This window comes from Mytilus edulis, chromosome 9, assembly GCF_963676685.1.
Source record: "Mytilus edulis chromosome 9, xbMytEdul2.2, whole genome shotgun sequence".
Taxonomy (NCBI): Eukaryota; Metazoa; Mollusca; class Bivalvia; order Mytilida; family Mytilidae; genus Mytilus; species Mytilus edulis.
The window spans coordinates 62,720,463-62,744,897 of NC_092352.1; the positions used below are offsets into that span (position 1 = coordinate 62,720,463).

General features: G+C 36.1%; 1 protein-coding gene across 1 annotated transcript; it reads right to left on the minus strand.

The window, feature by feature from the left end:
• Positions 1 to 7,980: 7,980 nt before the first annotated feature.
• On the minus strand, positions 7,981 to 22,490 carry LOC139488770 (Fanconi anemia core complex-associated protein 24-like). Its single transcript, XM_071274658.1, has 6 exons — positions 22,325 to 22,490; positions 18,960 to 19,096; positions 14,492 to 14,644; positions 13,767 to 13,911; positions 12,946 to 12,977; positions 7,981 to 8,302 (listed from the first exon to the last, which is right to left on the minus strand). The coding sequence occupies exons 1-6, from the start codon at positions 22,422 to 22,424 to the stop codon at positions 8,234 to 8,236; spliced, it is 636 nt and encodes a 211-aa protein (XP_071130759.1). The 5' UTR covers positions 22,425 to 22,490; the 3' UTR covers positions 7,981 to 8,233.
• Between the last annotated feature and the right edge of the window lie 1,945 nt (positions 22,491 to 24,435).

Sequence of the window (24,435 nt, forward strand, 5' to 3'; positions counted from 1 at the left end):
AGTTCTTATTATTGCAATAGTCACCTTTTCCTGAGTTTACAGTGCTTCATATCATGTATACAGATGTCAGATGTTTGACTCTATAGTCTTTATAAAAAATAAGGAGATGTGGTATGATTGCCAATTAGACAACTATCCACCAAAGTTCAAATGAACTAGATGTTAAAAAGTATTAGCAACCATTCAGAAAATGACATACTGTTTCATCTGCTTTAAAAGGCCCTGATGATGAATTTAAATTGAAATACTAACGACCTTATTTATAACAAAACAACTTTTGAGAAAGTAATATGATGGACATGAACCAACAACAAATGCTGAACTACAGTCTCCTGATTTGGGACAGGTACATTAAGAATGTGGCAGGGTTGATTTTGTTTATAAGCCTAACCTGGGACAGTGGTGTTACAGTACATCAAAAAAACAAACCATAAAAATCAGTTAGATAAAGGCTTTACTCAACAGATGGATACAAATAGAAATAGATCTAACAAAAACACAGAGAGGATGTGGACGTGAGCTTAGATTCATCACTGCTTCAAAAGTTATAGTTTTTGTCATGTGATTTTCTTGCTAATAATTATTAATAGGAAAACTATTTGGTACAAAGAATCATTGCACAATGTGAATGTATCAGACAGGGTTCACATGAACTGGCATCATTTTTATGGGTCGGTGATCGATGTCAAGTTTTCATGGTTAGGTCAGCGTTGCTTTTTAGCTCACCTGGCCTGAAGGGAAATGCATACAAATGACTTCTTCTAGAGAACCACTGAATGGCCACCAGTGGGGGACTTAGTTTAACATAGGACCCTTATGAGAAATGCATACAAATGACTTCTTTTAGAGAACCACTGAATGGAATGAAACCAAACATGGCATGAATGTTCCTTATGAGGTGCTGACCAAGTGTTACTTTGTAGCCAATCCATCATCCAAGATAGCCACCAGCGGGGGACTTAGTTTAACATAGGACCCTATGGGAAATGCATACGAATGACTTCTTCTAGAGAACCACTGAATGGAATGAAACCAAACATAGCATGAATGTTCCTTATGAGGTGCTGACCAAGTGTTGTAACTTTGAAGCCGATCCATAATCCAAGATGGCTGCCAGCGGGGGATTTAGTTTAACATAGGACCCTTTGGGAAATGCATACAAATGACTTCTTAATGGAATGAAACCAAACATAGCATGAAGAAATCAGTTAGAAAAAGGCTTAACTCAACAGATGAATAGAAATAGATCTAACAAAAACACAGAGTGGATGTGGACGGGAACTTAGATTCATCACTGCTTCAAAAGTTATAGTTTTCGTCATGTGATTTTCTTGCTATTTTAAATAATTATTAATAGGAAAACTATTTAGTACATAGAATCATTGCACTATGTGAATGTATCAGACAGGGTTCACATGAACTGGCATCATTTTTTTGGGACGGTGATCGATGTCAAGTTTTCATGGTTAGGTCAGCATTGCTTTTTAGCTCACCTGGCCCAAAGGGCCAAGTGAGCTTTTCTCATCACTTGACGTCCGTCGTCCGTCGTCGTCGTTAACTTTTAACATTTTGAACTTCTTCTAGAGAACCACTGAATGGAATGAAACCAAACATGGAATGAATGTTCCTTCTGAGGTGCTGACTGAGTTTTGTTACCTTGTAGCCAATCCATAATCCAAGATGGCCGCCAGCGGGGGATTTAGTTTAACATAGGACCCTATGGGATATGCATACAAATGACTTCTAGAGAACCACTGAATGGAATGATACCAAAATTAGCATGAATGTTCCTTATGAGGGCTGACCAAGTGTTGTTCTTTGTAGCCGATCCATCATCCAAGATGGCCGCCAACGGGGGACTTAGTTTAACATAGGACTCTATGGGAAATGCATACGAATGACTTCTTCTAAAGAACCACTGAATGGAATGAAACCAAACATAGCAGGAATGTTCCTTATGAGGTGCTGACCAAGTGTTGTAACTTTGAAGCCGATCCATTATCCAAGATGATCGCCAGCGGGGGACTTAGTTTAACATAGGATCCTTTGGGAAATGCATACAAATGACTTCTTCTAGAGAACCACTTAATGGAATGAAACCAAACATAGCATGAAGAAATCAGTTAGAAAAAGGCCCAACTCAACTGATGGATACAAATAGAAATAGATCTAACAAAAACACAGAGTGGATGTGGACGGGAACTTAGATTCATCACTGCTTCAAAAGTTATAGTTTTCGTCATGTGATTTTCTTGCTAATAATTATTAATAGGAAAACTATTTGGTACATAGAATCATTGCACGATGTGAATGTATCAGACAGGGTTCACATGAACTGGCATCATTTTTTTGGGACGGTGATCGATGTCAAGTTTTCATGGTTAGGTCAGCGTTGCTTTTTAGCTCACCTGGCCCACAGGGCCAAGTGAGCTTTTCTCATCACTTGACGTCCGTCGTCCGTCGTCGTCGTTAACTTTTAACATTTTGAACTTCTTCTAGAGAACCACTGAATGGAATAAAACCAAACATGGGATGAATGTTCCTTCTGAGGTGCTGACTAAGTGTTGTTACCTTGTAGCCAATCCATAATCCAAGATGGCCGCCAGCGTGGGATTTAGTTTAACGTCTTTAACATAGGACCCTATGGGAAATGCATACAAATGACTTCTAGAGAACCACTGAATGGAATGAATCCAAACATAGCATGAATGTTCCTTATGAGGGCTGACCAAGTGTTGTTACTTTGTAGCCAATCCATCATCCAAGATTGACGCCAACGGGGGACTTGGTTTAACATAAGACCCTTTTGGAAATGCATACAAATGACTTCTTTTAGAGAACCACTGAATGGAATGAAACCAAACATAGCATGAATGTTCCTTATGAGGAGCTGACCAAGTGTTGTAACTTTGAAGCCGATCCATAATCCAAGATGGCCGCAAGCGGGGGACTTAGTTTAACATAGGACCTATAGGAAATGCATACAAATGACTTTTTTTTAGAGAACCACTGAATGGAATGGAATCAAACATATGATGAATGTTCCTTATGAAGTGCTGACCAAGTGTTGTAACTTTGAAGCCGATCAATAATCCAAGATGACCGCCAGAGGGGGACTTAATTAACATAGGATCCTTTGGGAAATGCATACAAATGACTTTTTTAGAGAACCACTGAATGGAATGAAACCAAACATAGCTTCAATTGAATATTCCTTTTGATGAGCTGGCCAAGTGTTGTCACTTTGTAGACAAATTTTTTTTTTATATGATTTTATAGACCCAAGTAAAGTCAGGTGAGCGATACAGGCTCTTGAGAGCCTCTAGTTTTTAAATATTAGAAATAGGTCTGCTGTATTTGTTGTATGGAATGATTGTATGGCATTTGCTTCTATCCCATTGTCATGGTTCATTAATCAAATTTCAGTTTTTATAACACTGGTTGTTAAACTGATTTCAAAGACTTTCAATATAATAATCAATGAAGATAGATACATTTCAGTGTATGTAGTCTTGTGTTTTATTCTACTAGTATTATAACTATCTTGGTAGTCATCTTGTTTTTGGTTTATGAAAACAACCGCAATTATGTGTATAGACTGCATGATTTTATATCAATAAGTATGTTACCATTTTACATTCTGAGTAAGTCCATCTGCGCAAGTCTGACAGGCGGAATCCCCAAATGAAACATATCATCCAATGAAAAACAAGGAATGTCATGTTCCATTGTATCATCTATTTAATTTCCTACAATGCAGTTTCCCTTAAATGCTTTATATTTACAGGTTGGAGTTCTTAACTTTGGTTATTTGGTACCCGTCTGTGACAAGGCTTTGTCGTCTTCTATTATTTCAAACCTTCTGATGGACTGCGTCTTTCTTCGTCTTTGTGGTGTAAAACCGAGAATATAATTAGAAATGCTTCTCAGGTTTTATGCAATGCTGAACATTTTTATTTAAAGTGTGAGAACTAAACACTTCCACCTGAGGTAAAGCCTTCTCCTTTTCAAGTAAGCAATACTGTATGTGCCTATCAGTTAATGATTATATGTTTCTACAGCCAACTGCACCTTAGCCAAAAAATATCAGATAGTCTCAATAATGCTCTTATAAAGTTTCCTTCAAATGATAAGGTTTTCGATTTGCTACTTTACAAGGTTCAGAAGCCCCTCAGTCAAACCCAAGCCTGCAATTAAGGTGAATGTTTCTCTCACTGGTAAAAATTCCAAACGAGGTAATATTTCTATCTCTGTGTTCTCTAGGAAAAAGTAAAACCTGGGCCCCTCTCATGACATCATTTTCCAAAGCGAACATTACCTTACTCACCAGGGCTTAGTTCTTTGTTTTAGAATTCACTTGCCAGTTTTCACAAAAAGCTTGGTCTTTTAAATGTTCCTCTTGGTCGCAATCTAAATTCGACTTCTTCAATTTTAACTTCTTCAGCATTCTCCCCCATATACGCAGAATTGCGAAATTTACAGTTCCAATAGTTCATCAAGACCATTCACCTTATCTGGTTTGATGGGCCTTTGTTTGCCAAACTTCTGTCTGTTTTTGGGACGCCAGATCATTTGCAGGAACACACCAAAATTATGGCAGTTCTTCTTACACTATCCTTTCCAGTACAAACTCAAAATGTTCGTGCCTTGTATCGGACATGAAAGCCTGCACAGTAGACGCCATGGGTATTCCATGGGAGGGAATGTCTGCTTACGCCTTAATCCCTCCTATCAGATTTTTGTCAGCAATTCTTAGGAATCTTTCAGCAGAACAAGGGGTGACCATTCTTATTGGCATAAACAAAATCTAATCCAAATCCAGAGAAGCATACCCTTTTTGTGGTTTCTCTATGGTATACCTTCAAGGAGAGAGTTTTTCCTAAATAAGAAGGTATTTCTCCAGAGCAGCTAGAGATTCCACCAACACAGTCCATGATGCCAAGTGGACAATCTTCAGTAGTTGGTGTAGTGAGAAGGAGGTTGGCACTTTCCGATCGACTCTCTGTACAACTGGCAGACTGACTACCTGATCCACCTATTTGAACAGAATGTTGTATCTCCCTCTACAATTAAATGTTATTAATCAGTCATTTCTAGGAAGAATCACTTATCTGGAGGTAATGACTAGTTCATTTGTCTTCCAGTTAAGAATTTCACTCAAACACCCACAACAGACGGGTTTAATTCTGTCTTGAAGTTTGAGTGTGGTTTAATCTGCTTTAAAAATCCATCCCTTTGAACCCGTCGAGATAAGATTGAAACCAAGTTCTAACCGTATAATATTTGTTTTCTTCCTTCTTTGGCTTCTGGTAGAAGGCTGTTAGTTTACTCGTTTTAGTTGTTTTACATCTGCCATTTTGGGGCCTTATAGCTGACAATGTGGAATGGGTTTTGTCATTGTTGAAGGCTGTACGGTTACCTGAAGTTTAAATTTGTCATTTTGTCTCTTGTGGAAAGTTGTCTTATTGAATTGGCAATGATACCACATCTTTCTATTTATAGAAAATATGCGGTTTGAGGAAAATTTATCTTAGCATACTCATGTCTCAGAAATCTGCGATTACAATATTTTTCTTATAATCAAGTCAACCATTCTTGTCCTTCTTTATAAAATAAGGAAATGTGCCAGTGTTATGTTGCCAATGAGATCATTTCCAACCAAGTTAAAATGATGTGAATTAAAGCAGCAATAGGTCATTATACACTCTACAAAGAGCAAACTCCATACTTTGTAAAAGAGGGACGAAAGATACCAGAGGGACATTCAAACTCATAAATAGGAAATCAACTGACAACGCCTGGCTAAAAATGAAAAAGACAAACAGACAAACAATAGAACACATGACACAACATAGAAAACTAAAGAATAAGAAACACAAACCCTACCAATAAAAGGGGAGATCTCAGGTGTTCCGGAAGGGTAAGCAGATCCTGCTCCACATGTGGCACCCATCGTGTTGCTTATGTTATTACAAATCCGGTAAATAGTCTAATTCGGTACATCACATTCATGAAAGGGAAGGGGATTATAGTTACAACATTAGGAACATATACGATATCATGTGTTATTCCATAACTGTCAACAAAATCGTGATGGCGTCCGTAAAATTTACTAAGGGATGATTTCAACTTCACCATTTGGACATCTTGGTTTAAATAGCTTCCTTGTGAGCAACAACCCACTATCAAGAAAATCATGATAATAAATGCAAGCCCGGGAATATCTGATCAATTGGGAGATATATACCCTGTATGCAAGTGCTGCTGGAATGTTGCTACTAAGAAATGGAAAGTTCACAATTGGAAAGCTGAAATCATCTCTTTTGTCGTAAAGTTTTGTTTTCAACCGACCCTCATTGTCAATTTCTAGATGTATGTCCAGATATGAGGACGACTTAACTTTATCTGTTGTATCCTTAATCTCTAGTTGGATGGGATAGATGCGTTCAACAAAGTCACTAAATTTTGAATTATTTAGTGAAAGAATGTCATCTATATAGTGGAAAGTAGAGTTATAGGATATTGCTAACTTCTAATCTTTCTTCCTAAGAAGTTCCTGTATGAAGTGAACCTCATAATAATAAGGAAACAAGTCGACAAGAAAAGGGGCACAATTGGTTCCCTTTGGAATGCTGACAGTCTGTTGAAAAACATGTCCTCTGAAAGTAACAAATATGTTGTCAATAAAAAAATCAAGCATCTTAATAATGTCAGTTTCAGAGAAGTTATTTTAACATTACCGTGCGATACACAGGACATCTTTATGGTTTGTCCACTCTCACAATGAGATACCGAGATCTTCTTCCTGTTTTACTAAACCCCCACACTGAAATACAGAGGACATCTTAAGGTTTTGCCCACTCCTACAATGAGACACAGAAGACATTTTCCGGTTTTTCCTCACTCCCAAAATGAGACACAGAAGTGCATTAACATCTTAACGTTTTCTCACTCCAACAATGAGACACAGAGGACATCTTAATGGTTGCTTACTCCCACAATGAGACACAGAAGACATCTTAATGTTTGCTCACTGAGCCTCACTCCCACAATAAGACACAGAAGACATCTCTATATTTGTTCACTCCCACAATGAGACACAGAAGACATCTTAATGGTTGCTTACTCCCACAATGAGACACAGAAGACATCTTAATGTTTGCTCCCTCCCACAATGAGACACAGAAAACATCTTAATGTTTGCTCACTCCCACAATGAGACACAGAAGACATCTTAATGTTTGCTCACTCTCACAATGAGACACAGAAGACATCTTAATGTTTGCTCACTCCCACAATGAGACACAGAAGACATCTTAATGTTTGCTCACTCCCACTATAAGACATAGAAGACATCTAAATGTTTGCTCACTCACACATTGAGACACAAGACATTTTCAGGTTTTTCCTCACTCCCACAATGAGACACAGAAGACATCTTAATGTTTGCTCACTCCCACAATGAGACACAGAAGACATCTAAATGTTTGCTCACTCCAACAATGAGACACACAGGTTATCTTTAGGTTTTGCTAACAACCAGGATGGAATGTCTTATTTTTTTTAGCAGATCCCACAATGTGAAACAAGACATCTGAAGGTTTCCCCACTCCCATTTAAAGATACAGATAACATTTAAAGTTTTTTTCACATCCCACAATGAGAAACAGAGGACATCTGAACGTTTGACCACTCCCAACATGAGATACATAGGACATTTAAAGCTTTTGCCAATCCCACACTGAGAAAATGAGGACATCTGAAGGTTTCCTCACTCCTAAAGTGAGATACAAAGAACATCTTTTAAATATTTGCCCACTCAAATTTTAGATACAGAGGACATTGAACAGTTTTGCGAACTTCCCTGATGAGATTCAAAGAACGTCATAAGGTTTTGTCAACTCCTATTATGAACAGGTGAACATGATAAAATCAACATCAATCATAGTGTTCATCCTTTCCATGCAAATATAAACTCACTTTGTAAAATCACATTTTTATTGGTATTAATGTTAACATTTTTAGTGTTCTTGATAGCAAACATTCATTGTAAAGTCTCTCTGATGTAAACTTTTGCTTTAAAACTTTTGTAACCCTTCTGCATTTTCTTCATGTGTCTTCAGGCTTTCAGTATTTTTAAATACACATGATAACTGCTACGTAGTCCTGCCCTTGATTGCTCTTGATAAATATTTCCTGAACAAACTTTTGCTAGACTGCAAAATTCTGACACTTAGGATGGATTACCTAGAAAAGTCCTTATATGGTCAGCACTAGCTTTTCCAACAACAGCAGTCAATTCCTAAAAGAAGAAATAAGTATTGTTTCACTGCTTGAATTCTTCTTCAATTTTGCATGTCCCGCTATTAGTAATATAAATTTATTCGTTGTATATGTATGTTCACTGTAAACAGAAAACGCAAACCAGAATTCTGGTCTGACTTAAAATTACGTCCAATGACGGAAACAATATCCAGATTCCTTTTTCTTGTTTTTCTCCCAAAATATCTCAATCTGAATAATCTTAAGAATGGATGACAAATGCGACTATGCACTGTGCCTAAAGTTACAGAGGCATGATGATTAATTTAATGTGGAAAGAAGAGAAGTGACACACAAAATGAGGTCTTCTCGTTTAATAGTATAAATATGTACAACTCTGAGGTGCAATGGGGACACTAAAGGGTGATGCTCTAACTGAAGTGTGATGGTTTGAATGCTGATGTGCAATGGGGACACTGAAGGGCGATGCTCTACCTGAAGTGTGACGGTTTGAATGCTGATGTGCAATGGGGACACTGAAGGGCGATGCTCTACCTGAAGTGTGATGGTTTGAATGCTGATGTGCAATGGGGACACTGAAGGGCGATGCTCTACCTGAAGTGTGATGGTTTGAATGCTGATGTGCAATGGGGACACTGAAGGGCGATGCTCTACCTGAAGTGTGATGGTTTGAATGCTGATGTGCAATGGGGACACTGAAGGGCGATGCTCTACCTGAAGTGTGATGGTTTGAATGCTGATGTGCAATGGGGACACTGAAGGGTGATGCTCTACCTGTTGTGTTATGGTTTGAATGCTGATGTGCAATGGGGACACTGAAGGGTGATGTTCTACCTGAAGTGTGATGGTTTGAATGCTGATGTGCAATGGGGACACTGAAGGGTGATGCTCTACCTGAAGTGTGATGGTTTGAATGCTGATGTGCAATGGGGACACTGAAGGGCGATGCTCTACCTGAAGTGTGATGGTTTGAATGCTGATGTGCAATGGGGACACTGAAGGGCGATGCTCTACCTGAAGTGTGATGGTTTGAATGCTGATGTGCAATGGGGACACTGAAGGGTGATGCTCTACCTGAAGTGTGATGGTTTGAATGCTGATGTGCAATGGGGACACTGAAGGGTGATGCTCTACCTTAAGTGTGATGGTTTGAATGCTGATGTGCAATGGGGACACTGAAGGGTGATGCTCTACCTGAAGTGTGATGGTTTGAATGCTGATGTGCAATGGGGACACTGAAGGGTGATGTTCTACCTGAAGTGTGATGGTTTGAATGCTGATGTGCAATGGGGACACTGAAGGGCGATGCTCTACCTGAAGTGTGATGGTTTGAATGCTGATGTGCAATGGGGACACTGAAGGGCGATGCCCTACCTGAAGTGTGATGGTTTGAATGCTGATGTGCAATGGGGACACTGAAGGGCGATGCTCTACCTGAAGTGTGATGGTTTGAATGCTGATGTGCAATGGGGACACTGAAGGGTGATGCTCTACCTGAAGTGTGATGGTTTTAATGCTGATGTGCAATGGGGACACTGAAGGGTGATGCTCTACCTGAAGTGTGATGGTTTGAATGCTGATGTGCAATGGGGACACTGAAGGGCGATGTTCTACCTGAAGTGTGATGGTTTGAATGCTGATGTGCAATGGGGACACTGAAGGGCGATGCTCTACCTGAAGTGTGATGGTTTGAATGCTGATGTGCAATGGGGACACTGAAGGGCGATGCTCTACCTGAAGTGTGATGGTTTGAATGCTGATGTGCAATGGGGACACTGAAGGGTGATGCTCTACCTGAAGTGTGATGGTTTGAATGCTGATGTGCAATGGGGACACTGAAGGGTGATGCTCTACCTGAAGTGTGATGGTTTGAATGCTGATGTGCAATGGGGACACTGAAGGGCGATGTTCTACCTGAAGTGTGATGGTTTGAATGCTGATGTGCAATGGGGACACTGAAGGGCGATGTTCTACCTGAAGTGTGATGGTTTGAATGCTGATGTGCAATGGGGACACTGAAGGGTGATGCTCTACCTGAAGTGTGATGGTTTGAATGCTGATGTGCAATGGGGACACTGAAGGGTGATGCTCTACCTGAAGTGTGATGGTTTGAATGCTGATGTGCAATGGGGACACTGAAGGGCGATGCTCTACCTGAAGTGTGATGGTTTGAATGCTGATGTGCAATGGGGACACTGAAGGGCGATGCTCTACCTGAAGTGTGATGGTTTGAATGCTGATGTGCAATGGGGACACTGAAGGGCGATGTTCTACCTGAAGTGTGATGGTTTGAATGCTGATGTGCAATGGGGACACTGAAGGGCGATGCTCTACCTGAAGTGTGATGGTTTGAATGCTGATGTGCAATGGGGACACTGAAGGGTGATGCTCTACCTGAAGTGTGATGGTTTGAATGCTGATGTGCAATGGGGACACTGAAGGGTGATGCTCTACCTGAAGTGTGATGGTTTGAATGCTGATGTGCAATGGGGACACTGAAGGGCGATGCTCTACCTGAAGTGTGATGGTTTGAATGCTGATGTGCAATGGGGACACTGAAGGGTGATGCTCTACCTGAAGTGTGATGGTTTGAATGCTGATGTGCAATGGGGACACTGAAGGGTGATGCTCTACCTGAAGTGTGATGGTTTGAATGCTGATGTGCAATGGGGACACTGAAGGGTGATGCTCTACCTGAAGTGTGATGGTTTGAATGCTGATGTGCAATGGGGACACTGAAGGGCGATGTTCTACCTGAAGTGTGATGGTTTGAATGCTGATGTGCAATGGGGACACTGAAGGGCGATGCTCTACCTGAAGTGTGATGGTTTGAATGCTGATGTGCAATGGGGACACTGAAGGGTGATGCTCTACCTGAAGTGTGATGGTTTGAATGCTGATGTGCAATGGGGACACTGAAGGGTGATGCTCTACCTGAAGTGTGATGGTTTGAATGCTGATGTGCAATGGGGACACTGAAGGGCGATGCTCTACCTGAAGTGTGATGGTTTGAATGCTGATGTGCAATGGGGACACTAAAGGGCGATGCTCTACCTGAAGTGTGATGGTTTGAATGCTGATGTGCAAAGGGGACACTGAAGGGCGATGTTCTACCTGAAGTGTGATGGTTTGAATGCTGATGTGCAATGGGGACACTGAAGGGCGATGCTCTACCTGAAGTGTGATGGTTTGAATGCTGATGTGCAATGGGGACACTGAAGGGTGATGCTCTACCTGAAGTGTGATGGTTTGAATGCTGATGTGCAATGGGGACACTGAAGGGTGATGCTCTACCTGAAGTGTGATGGTTTGAATGCTGATGTGCAATGGGGACACTGAAGGGCGATGCTCTACCTGAAGTGTGATGGTTTGAATGCTGATGTGCAATGGGGACACTGAAGGGCGATGCTCTACCTGAAGTGTGATGGTTTGAATGCTGATGTGCTATGGTCTATTTATTGTATGATTGTTTGTTTAAAATTTACAGACCTGCAATTATTATGAAAAATAGATTGTTTTAATAGTTAGTATATAAATTTACTCATTATTCATGGTCAATGGCTGTCCTAAATATCAGTTGCATACTAAATGAGAGATCCCTCCTCTTTGATTTTCTACATGTGGATATAATTCTACATTAGCAGTTTATCTAATCCCCTTATCAACTTTAAAACCTGGAAAATTGCTTCTAACATAAAAATTGACATCTAATTCGACATGAAAAGCATTACAAATGTACCATAGTTTGTGTAGAGCATCAGACTTCAGTGTTACCACCATATAACTTCAGTGTAGCCATCAGAAAAAATCGTGTCATAATAACACCAATGCACTTCAGTGTTAAACCATCAGCATGACTTTCTCAATTCATTCAAGGGATCCTATAGATTTGGAAAATGATAGCTTTCTTGTCTTTTAACTTTCATGTCTCATGTCTATCTCAAGATTTGCCTTACATGACAAGTAACACTACAACTATTGAAGTTATTTTTTAATATAACGATTGTGGTCAAGTTTTCCAGAGTGCCTGGCATGAGGCTAAGCGATTGGTTCTGTAGTGTATCAAACTTGCGAGATCAAAACTTGTTGTGGCACAATAATTTGTCAGCATAGAAATCTAACTCTAACACTGTTGGTTTCAATTTTCAGACTTAAACATGTATATCAAATTCAAACATATGACACTTAAAACTTTTCAAATTCTTTTTGTTTTAATGTTATACTTATTATCTAAAATTTGTTCATTTGTGCAGTTTTCATTCTTCATGATACAAATTTAAAGGTACAATAAAATTTGTAAATTTTCTAGGTTTATTTTGGTTAAAATAAAAAAATATATAACTTAGAGAGCAACATGAGATTACTTTAAATATATTGAGCCAAGTATAAGATCATTTGTTCAATTCTAAAGAAGAATTGGTGAAAATAATATAATTATCAAATAAAAAAAAATGGATGCAAGTGGTTCTTATATATTGGCACTCAGTATATTTGCTTTAATTGATGTAGAGGTTCGGACAATTTTAATTCATTTTTGGGATTTATGTAACACTAGTAAGTTGTCTACTGTCAACTTAAGTAGGCCAACAGTATTGCCACCAGTAGACAACTTACTAGTTTCTTTTCTCAAATATTCAACAATTTTCTAGAAAACGTACTCACTTGAATGGATGCTTTACTTATAGCTTGGAGACCTGAAAATAAGATAATAAGGATTTGTAATCAAATGTTTAATGCAGAAAGAAAATGAAATATTTTCTTACTGTTAGGACTCACCATGGTCAAAAATGATGAGTCCACAACTCGCCTTCAAAAATCCTTAATGAGAACCCTGCAGTGACTGACAGTCCCTGAAGTCCAAGAGTTGATACTGGTTTGAGTTTGTTTTCATGTACGTTGGACCTTGTTGTAGCCAATATAAGTTTCAAGTCTTTGAATATTACCAGGGACCTCCTAAATTCGAAATGACCTGGATACCAGCATCCAAACAACAACAGCCCATCCACCCAACTCCCCTATTCATTTATTTTAAATTAGATGAATTAGTAACCATGGTAACAATAATGCAATACAACTTACCTGAACCAAAAATGATCTATGACTTACTAATTGAGTCCATGACAAACTTGATAAAATTACATGCCCTGACAATTTAAACCATTTACTTATTTCTTAGAACAATATCAGATATTATGTAATGTTAATCTTAAACTAAACAAAATTTACATGTCTCTGAGTTTGTTGATGTGTTCCAATTTCATTAAAATCTATCACTGGAAATTCAAGAACTGTAGATTATGTTTGTGGGTGCCAATATGTTATTGTGGATTGAGTAAAAAAAATATTGATTTAATTGATGCATACAAACCTGTAAACAAACCATACTAAGTTAAACATTTGAATTCATGATTCATTATTGACTCAGGAAATCCAAATATTATGTATCAATAACAAATAATACTGAGCCAATTTCTATTGCATACTTCCAAACTTTTCCAATAACATTCTAGATTTAACTTCTCCTAGTTTAGGTATAGATTTAACAGAAGCTAACAAAGCTTGATCTAAAGGTGTTGATCTCTTCTTCTTGGTGAATGGATTGGTCTCCTTGTGTCCTTCAACATGGACCTGAAAAATACAAAACACTCAAGTTCTTAATTTCAACTGAAAACTTTTGGTAAATTCTTTTTTCAAACCTTTTAAATGGCATAACAGCATAAAATTACTAACTACCAGTGTATTCATCTTATTACTGTGGATTCATTATTATTTGTTGGATACCAATTTTTTGTGGGTAAAGGTACACCACAAAATTAACTGTTCAACGAATAACAAATTTTCTATATATAAACCTCAGCTAAACAACTAAATTAATAATCCACAATTATCTAAGTTTAATTTAATCAACGAAAATTAGTACCCACAAAAATAAAAACTGAAACCAATTTACATGATTAATGTTTAAACTACAAAACTATGTTTGTTTTAAAAAATATTGTAAGGAAAAACTTATGTAACAAATCATTGTAATCTTGATTGGGATTAAAACACATTACCACATACTAAATATTTTCAGTATCTGAGACAATTTGGAACAAAATTCTTTAAATTTTATAAACAGAAGTTTGAAGCATAGCATTTTGATTTAAGAGCAAGAAACCTTTCATGTTAAGCAAAAAAAAACCCACTTTTCTTGTATCAAACTAACCATTTGAGCTAGAAATGTTCCTGCCTCTTTCTGTGAAGGGACTGGTATCAATGAAAATCCAAGTTCCATAACACAAAACTTCTGAAGGGAACAAAAATACTGACTGCTTGTTCCAGTTCTCTCTCCTATCACAACAATAGGTATCTTGTTGGCCTGAAATAGTACAAAAAGGTCTTACTACGAGAGAAATACTGGTTCTTAGTTGTTTCTACAATCACAACAATAGGTATCCTGTTGGCCTGAAATAGTACAAAAAGGTCTTATAACGAGAGAAATACTGGTTCTTAGTTGTTTCTACAATCACAACAATAGGTATCCTGTTGGCCTGAAATAGTACAAAAAGGTCTTACAACGAGAGAAATACTGGTTCTTAGTTGTTTCTACAATCACAACAATAGGTATCGTGTTTGCCTGAAATAGTACAAAAAGGTCTTACTACGAGAGAAATACTGGTTCTTAGTTGTTTCTACAATCACAACAATAGGTATCGTGTTTGCCTGAAATAGTACAAAAAGGTCTTACAACGAGAGAAATACTGGTTCTTAAGTTGTCATGGTTGTATCTACAATCACAACAATAGGTATCTTGTTTGCCTGAAATAGTACAAAAAGGTCTTACTACGAGAGAAATACTGGTTCTTTGTTGTTTCTACAATCACAACAATAGGTATCTTGTTTGCCTGAAATAGTACAAAAAGGTCTTACTACGAGAGAAATACTGGTTCTTTGTTGTTTCTACAATCACAACAATAGGTATCCTGTTGGCCTGAAATAGTACAAAAAGGTCTTACAACGAGAGAAATACTGGTTCTTAAGTTGTCATGGTTGTATCTACAATCACAACAATAGGTATCTTGTTTGCCTGAAATAGTACAAAAAGGTCTTACTACGAGAGAAATACTGGTTCTTTGTTGTTTCTACAATCACAACAATAGGTATCTTGTTTGCCTGAAATAGTACAAAAAGGTCTTACTACGAGAGAAATACTGGTTCTTTGTTGTTTCTACAATCACAACAATAGGTATCCTGTTGGCCTGAAATAGTACAAAAAGGTCTTACAACGAGAGAAATACTGGTTCTTAAGTTGTCATGGTTGTATCTACAATCACAACAATAGGTATCTTGTTTGCCTGAAATAGTACAAAAAGGTCTTACTACGAGAGAAATACTGGTTCTTTGTTGTTTCTACAATCACAACAATAGGTATCTTGTTTGCCTGAAATAGTACAAAAAGGTCTTACTACGAGAGAAATACTGGTTCTTTGTTGTTTCTACAATCACAACAATAGGTATCCTGTTGGCCTGAAATAGTACAAAAAGGTCTTACAACGAGAGAAATACTGGTTCTTAAGTTGTCATGGTTGTATCTACAATCACAACAATAGGTATCTTGTTTGCCTGAAATAGTACAAAAAGGTCTTACTACGAGAGAAATACTGGTTCTTTGTTGTTTCTACAATCACAACAATAGGTATCTTGTTTGCCTGAAATAGTACAAAAAGGTCTTACTACGAGAGAAATACTGGTTCTTTGTTGTTTCTACAATCACAACAATAGGTATCCTGTTGGCCTGAAATAGTACAAAAAGGTCTTACAACGAGAGAAATACTGGTTCTTAAGTTGTCATGGTTGTATCTACAATCACAACAATAGGTATCTTGTTTGCCTGAAATAGTACAAAAAGGTCTTACTACGAGAGAAATACTGGTTCTTTGTTGTTTCTACAATCACAACAATAGGTATCTTGTTTGCCTGAAATAGTACAAAAAGGTCTTACAACGAGAGAAATACTGGTTCTTTGTTGTTTCTACAATCACAACAATAGGTATCTTGTTTGCCTGAAATAGTACAAAAAGGTCTTACAACGAGAGAAATACTGGTTCTTAAGTTGTTTCTACAATCACAACAATAGGTATCTTGTTTGCCTGAAATAGTACAAAAAGGTCTTACTACGAGAGAAATACTGGTTCTTTGTTGTTTCTACAATCACAACAATAGGTATCTTGTTTGCCTGAAATAGTACAAAAAGGTCTTACAACGAGAGAAATACTGGTTCTTTGTTGTTTCTACAATCACAACAATAGGTATCTTGTTTGCCTGAAATAGTACAAAAAGGTCTTACAATGAGAGAAATACTGGTTCTTAGTTGTTTCTACAATCACAACAATAGGTATCGTGTTTGCCTGAAATAGTACAAAAAGGTCTTACAACGAGAGAAATACTGGTTCTTTGTTGTTTCTACAATCACAACAATAGGTATCTTGTTTGCCTGAAATAGTACAAAAAGGTCTTACAATGAGAGAAATACTGGTTCTTTGTTGTTTCTACAATCACAACAATAGGTATCTTGTTTGCCTGAAATAGTACAAAAAGGTCTTACAACGAGAGAAATACTGGTTCTTTGTTGTTTCTACAATCACAACAATAGGTATTGTCATGGTTGTATCTACAATCACAAGCTATTTTATAATACTAAACTTTATGGTTATACTCTCTCCCACTCACATGACTCGTGAGTCATTTGTAGAATACATGCATGTCTGGCGTTCTTAAATTTAATTATAATATTTAAGTTCAGTTTATAAAAAAAAACCAACAATAAACTTTGTTTTAGTTGCTGTAATATATTGACTGTTTTTGCCTTCTTTTTTTTGTAATAAAAATATACACATCTCAAGTGTTTACTGGTACCTGTTCTCCTCTCTATTACTTCAATTTGTTAGCCTATAAAAACAGATTATAAGCTTTTGTTATCTCCCCTGTTCTGTTATAGAACAAAATGTGGAATTCAACTGTCATGACTGTTTGTTATTGCACTGTTTGTAATCTGTAGTCCTGTTCTAATCTAAGCTTTTCATTGGTAGGACTAGGTAAGATAGAATTGTAGGACTAGGTGAGATAGAATTGATATAGGATAACATTAAGAACCAGTATTTCTCTCTGTGTGTTTGTAAGCATGGAAATAATCAAAAAGTAAATTTCTAATTTGAAATAACAAATCAGAGAAATAAGATATGTTTGTGAACTTGAATATTTATTATAACAGACATGATTTGTAAATAAAGTTTAATCAATTGCATTAACTTATTGATACACGAAATGATTCCAGTTTTGTGCTAAATAATATGGTGCTAATCCAACAATGCACTCTTTTATGTCCAATCAACTTAATTATTTAAAGTGTCAAACCTTTCAACATTAATACAGAATCTCAGACTCAACTCTATCTTGCTTTCAGTTGTCTAACCAAATGACATATCTCTAAAAGACCAACAAATGCATACATTTTCAATCTTGCGGCCATTTTAATATCCCTGCTGAGAATTAATGCTTCATTTTGATTGATTAAAGCCAAGTGTAGTATGAAAGATGTGACGTTTTAATAGAGATGACATTTTACGTCACTTATAAAATCCAGGAAGTCTTTGACATTGAAGAATAACAAGGAATATTTTCTTAAAGTTCATTTAAAATGTTATATAGTTAAAGTTTTAAGTGCTCAAATTCTTTCTTTTTTTGGTAATAAATAAGGTAATCAAATGAAAGAAACCTATTTTAAGTCTATATTTATTGTTTGAACTTTAATATTTCACATTCTTCAATGCCAAAGCCTTTCTGTACTTTTTAAATGATGTACAATATCATCTCTATTAAAATGTGACATATTATTTATTACAGTGAATTCAAACTAATTTCTCCCTTTCATGCCTAGAAGTCACTTCAGTAAAAGAATGGTCATACAAACAAATTCAGGAACTGAAAATATATCATGGCAAAAAAAGAATATTTATTTGATTAATGGGAGGAGAGAATCTTCACTGTTTTCAACATGTTGAACAGTTGATGAAATGAGACAGTGGTGTATGACCCACAAACACCCACCATATACAAAATCTATAGTACATCTTAAAGATTTTGAAATGGCAGTTCAGAATAAATATGTTTCAGGTTCTGAAATGTTTTTAAGAGGGTTACAGGTCAAGGTCAGAGATCATCTTGCATGGTATGCCACATATTGTTAAGAAAAACTGCATCTATATGCCAATTACTTAAACTGCAATGAACTATAAATAAGATGTCTTATACTACATATTGTTAATTTGTAACTTTTTAGCACCATCAGGAAGATTAGTTGAAGACCATGGCCAATGAAATTATCTTCTTTTACAAAAAAAGTGGCAAAAATATTCATAAAAGGAGTTTTAGGACAATAACTTCATTAACTGATGCCAACAGCTTCCTTGGCCCAATAGAATCATTTTTAATCAACATTTCAGGGGCATTTCTTAAACCTGGAAAAAATCACAAACAAAAAGCAGACATCCTGTAGATACAGCAAACACAATTATTTTTGATCCTTTGAGCAGTTTCAGAGAAAGATTTTTTTAAAGAAAATGTACAGAGAAAAGACCCAAAGTGGTGGCAATAGATCCCATGGCCCTATAACTGTTGGGGTAACTTATTTTTACCTTTCTAAGCTTTGCCAATCTTCTCCTATAACTGTTTGAGACAAGCTCAGCTTCTGTGATGTACACAACTCCAGTATTTGATGATGGGTAAAAATCTATCAAACCTAAGTTGTCGTCATACAAAACTTGAATACTGCCTGTAATAAGGAATGATATGGTACACATAAACTTTTATAAATAAGTGTAGATCATATAAGATATTTTGATGGCAGACGTGGTTTTATTTCAATATGAAAGAATCAAAACTTCAAAACTTGAGGGTCTATGAGCCAATGTCGCTCACCAAGATATACATTTTTGTACTTTAACATTTACCATGGCCACTATGCAATATTGTAGTCCAGAATCAATGTAATTTAAAATATTTTTTGTTGTCATCCTGATAATTTTTGCTGCATGCAAGATTTCTTAGTCACCAAAGTTTCCCCCAAAAATGCTAAATATATGTAAAAAAAGTTTTACTGTGTGTATTGATGTGTGTGTGGTTTTTTTTCTACATTGGCTATAGAGGAGGGTTGAGATCTCAATTGTTTTCTGTTCTTTTCCATTTCCATTTCAATTCTGTTACAGTTTTCAAGATAAAAGGCAAAAAAAAATAAACAAAAAAAATACAGTGGTAAATATCATGAAAAATAAACAGCTGCGCCATGAGCGCATGATACGCCCGAAGTTTTAAGCAATAACCATTTATTGTTTTTGAAACACGGCGGGACATGTGAAACCCCCCCCACCCTGTTTTTTTTTTTACAAATATCACTAAAATAAAATTTTTAATCAAACCAAAAAGTATACAGATCTTTAAATTAGTATAACAAAGAAGCGTGTACAGTTTCAAGCAATAATCATAAATTGTTTTTGAGATACGGCGCGACATGTAAAAAAAAACCTCCCCTTTTTTACAAAATACTCAATATCTCAAAAATAAAATTTTGAGTCATCACCAAAAAGTATACAACTTTAGATTAATATAACAAAGAAGTGTGTAAAGTGTTAAGCAATAATCATAAATCGTTTTTGAGATACGGCACGACATGTAAAAAAAACCTCCCCCTTTTTTACAAAATACTCAATAACTCAAAAATGAAATTTTGAATCATCACCAAAAAGTATACAGATCTTTAGATTAATATAACAAAGAAGTGTGTAAAGTTTTAAGCAAAAATCATAAATCGTTTTTGAGATACGGCGCAACATGTAAAAAAACCCTCCCCCTTTTTTACAAAATACTCAAAAACTCAAAAATGAAATTTTGAATCATCACCAAAAAGTATACAGATATTAAGATTAATATAACTAAGAAGTGTGTAAAGTTTTAAGCAATAATCAAGAAACGTTTTTGAGATATGGTGCGACATGTGAAAAAAAACACACCCCTGTTTTAGTTACAAAGTGCTGTAACTCAAAAAGTTTAAATCTTAATTTCACCAAAAAGTATACAGATCATTTGACCATCATAAGAAACAACTATATAAAGTTTCATGAAATTTGGATAAGTCGTTCTCAAGTTACGGTGCGACATGTTTACGCCGGACAGACGGACAGACAGACAGACAGACGGACGGACACCGGACATTTGTATACCATAATACGTCCCGTCAAAATTTTGACGGGCGTATAAAAATTAAAGAAAAGTTGTACGATTGCTATTTAGACAACTATCAACCAAAGTTCATATGAAGTGAATTGTCACAATAACTAGTACTGCTATAAAAAGACAACCATCAGTATTGATTTATTTGAAGATGTTCCCTTATTGATAAATTTTGCTATTCAAAGTTAATACAAATGTTTCTATTATACATAAAGTTTTCAAAATAATTACCAATAATGCAAATAATTGATCAGACAACATCCCAAACTGTTTACATTCATCATGTTCATTAAATGAATTTTAAGTTTCCCAATATAACAAAATTGATAATGGAAATGGGGAGTGTGCCAAAGAGATAACAACCCTACCAAGTAGCAGATAACATCTGAAGTTCACAATGCAGGGAGAAAATCCCAAACCCGAAGGTGTGCTTCAGCTGGCCTCTAAACAAAAATGTATACTAGTTCAGTGATAATGTACAATGAACTTGGGAAACATGTTTGAGGAGATCCCCTTATGTAATAAAGGTAGAAAACTGAGGCCCCTCATGGTATTGTCCAAGTAATCACATAATCATCTATTATTAGTTTAAACAATGTCATTAATGAAGTAATCAAAAATAAAGTATGATCAAATAATCATGAAAAAGGGCTAGATAATCATGTAACCAAAAACCCTACGAGAAGGCTCCAAACTGTTTTGATTATTTTGATTGACAACATGGACATTCATGATTATAAATTGTATTTGAAATCAGCACATGGTTATTTAAACTGTGTAACTGGAAAATATGATTTTTTTTTTTAAATCAATACTATCTGGGTGATCGTAGCTCTTAGGGAACATCCATTTAACTTCAAGAGGTGGGGGTTATGTTTTTTTCCCCAAAAAAAATCTGATCCACAATTTGATAAAAACAAATATTCTGGTCAACATGGTCAAGCAGATGACAAAAATAAATATTCTGAATCCAGATTTTCCCCATAAAAATGTTGACACTGGGAGAAGAAGTCAATCAGAGATTAACACACTTTTGGGTACAGGAACCCAACCAAACCAGACATTGAACCGACTGCAGGGAGTGCAAAAAAGAAAAAAAATAATAATGAAAAAAAAAAATCCTGACCTACTGAGTCTGACCCTAATCTATTTGCCTTGGCAGCAGGAAACAGACATATATTTTTTTGGGGCCTTAGCGAAAAAGCAAAATGTACAGAAATGTCACATGCAACGTCATCAAAACGTCATCTTTTTAGAATAAGCAAATACAATATGTTACAAGTATCCGTCATAATCCATTTCTTAAAAAATAAAAACTAAGCATGTACTTATATCCAATTGTTCAAAATATTTGAAGAAATTAAACAAAAGCTCTGTTATTCTTCTTTTGACGACGCGAATTTCAGCATGGATGCAATTTGGGTACTCATCATTACAGAATCGTTGATGGTTTGGAGGTCAGTTCAGACTAATTTTCTATGATTCCATATGGATTCAAAATTAAATTGGTGAACCAATATAGTAAAAAATGATACATCTTTAACACATAATTAAAACTTTTGTCTGAAGGATAAATAAACGTAGGTTAAAAACAGTCAAAATAGGTGCAATTTGGGTACCCTCACAGTACAAATCATGTTCTAAAAAATAAATAATAGAAGCGTAATGACGTTAATGTGTAGTTTCCCCGTGTGATAAGTTCAAACACAAATACATGTACCGAGGCGAACGAACCAACAAGATGACCGATTTTAGACTACGGTAGGATACCTACTTTGCAAAGTTGTTGATAAATCTGAATTTTTCCATTTCGGATTTACTATCAAATGACCAATCGGAACATTAATTACAGTTTTGATTGGAGTTTGTGACATTCAGTTGTCATTAAAATGTGTGTTTGTTTTTTGTATTTTCAAGTTTCCCGGAAAATCTGGTGAATATAAGTAAGGGGGAAAGAAACTAAGAGTAATATGCTGGGACAGCAGATTTGCTTAATTCGGCCCAAAGATAAAACTCGTACCAGATCTTCTCCTTACTGCATATGTATACAAATTTACAGATTTTTCAGTACCGTGTTATAGAATAGAATAGAATATTTTTATTTCCCAAATTACAGGGCCCATATGATAAAGGGCATAAAATCAGATACAATTGATTTACATAATTGGTAACAACAACAATAATAGAGGCATATACATATATATTTGGAATATAAGCATTGTTATATAGCCATTCTTCCCCCATGCAATCCCCCCGGGGGGAAAGCTTTTTCCCAACAGTACGATAATACTCCCATTGGAGGCCTATACTATAAAGAAAGAAGAAGAAGAAGAAGAAGAAGAAGAAGAAGAAGAAGAAGAAGAAGAAGAAGAAGAAGAAGAAGAAGAAGAAGAAGAAGAAGAAGAAGAAGAAGAAGAAGAAGAAGAAGAAGAAGAAGAAGATTTTTGATCAGTGCCATCCTTCCCCCGCGGAACTTGATTTGGCAATACGTATACATATTGTCACATTTCCCCCATGCCAATCTTTCCCCCATAGAATAGATTTCACTATATTTATATCAGTCTGAAAATTAAACCCAACAGAGTTAGAATTAGATTTTTATGCTGACAAATATTTTTGGTCAATGTCGACGTGGTCATCAGCTTGTCCATGCGTCCACTCGTCTGTCTGTACTTTCCCAAGTCTTTCTAATACTCCTCTAGCTAGTCTGTTTACATTCTCAACAGGATATATGTGTTTACAAATCTTTCTACATGTTTATCAGTCTGTCTATTTCCACTAGTCTGTCTACATGTTCATCGGTCTGTCTATGTGTCTACTTGTCTGTCTGCATGTTCAAAGGTATGACTTCATAGTCACCGGTCCATCTATGTCTACTTTTATGTCTTCAGGTCCACCCGTCTGTCTCCGTGTTGACTAATTTATCTACATGTCAGTTTACGTTTTCACTAGTACTACTGTGCCTAAATCTCTACTAGTCTGTGCATGTGTCCACCAATCTGTCTACATGTCTACTAGTCAATCTATATGTCTACCATACTGTGTCTACATGTCCATCTGTCTGTCATCGTGCTCATCAGTCCGTTTCATCGGGATGATATTTTTTGCCGTCTGTATAATTGCATTTTTTGTATTATTTTGTCTGATCGTCCGAATCTTCAATATGCTTACATTTATATAATTTAATTTTGGATGTAACGCGTCTTATGATTGGCTGACGTTATTTTGTTATCAGCCCATAGACATAATTAAGTCATGTGACCGGCGTGACGTCATCAACGTTTTTTCATACTTTTCTACGGTTTAAAATGGAATTTAGAATTAAATTATAAGAAATGACTGTAATATTTTTTCTGTCTATTCGAAATAACATAAAAAATGTGGTGCACACTGTTAAATAACCCGCTACGTGCGTTATTCAGTGTGCACCAAATTTTTTATGTTATTTCTTCATAGACAGAAAAAATATTACAGTCATTCCTTAAAATGCATTCTTTTTGACCTGGCAACTTACAAGATGTATACTCCATACTAATACCATATCCTTTGAACTGCCAGCAAGTCAAAGTTTCGTTGGGGTTCATTATAAGCCAAGGAACATTTTATTACCACAAAAATTCACGTTGCTAACTTCAACGCCATTAATATTAGTGCATTTGATTCTAACAGGATAACAGTCTAATAACATAATAAGAAATAAAACACATTACTGTTTTTATGTGATCTTCAACAAACTATCGTTTTGTGAGCAATCTCAAGACGACTGACCCTTTTGCTGTTACTAATATCATGCATGTAAATTATCATTTTTATTATTATTAATCAACCATGATTAGGTACGGATCCGATTTTCTGACATTTTATTACAGTACAGTTTTACATAAA

Coding starts and splice junctions, on each gene's coding strand:
- LOC139488770 (XM_071274658.1), bottom strand. CDS start 22,424: ATGTCACAAACTCCAATCAAAACTGTAATTAATGTTCCGATTGGTCAT. Junction 19,097..22,324: donor TTTATCAACAACTTTGCAAA/GTAGGTATCCTA, acceptor TCCTTATTACAG/GCAGTATTCAAGTTTTGTAT. Junction 14,645..18,959: donor GATTGGCAAAGCTTAGAAAG/GTAAAAATAAGT, acceptor GTACTATTTCAG/GCCAACAAGATACCTATTGT.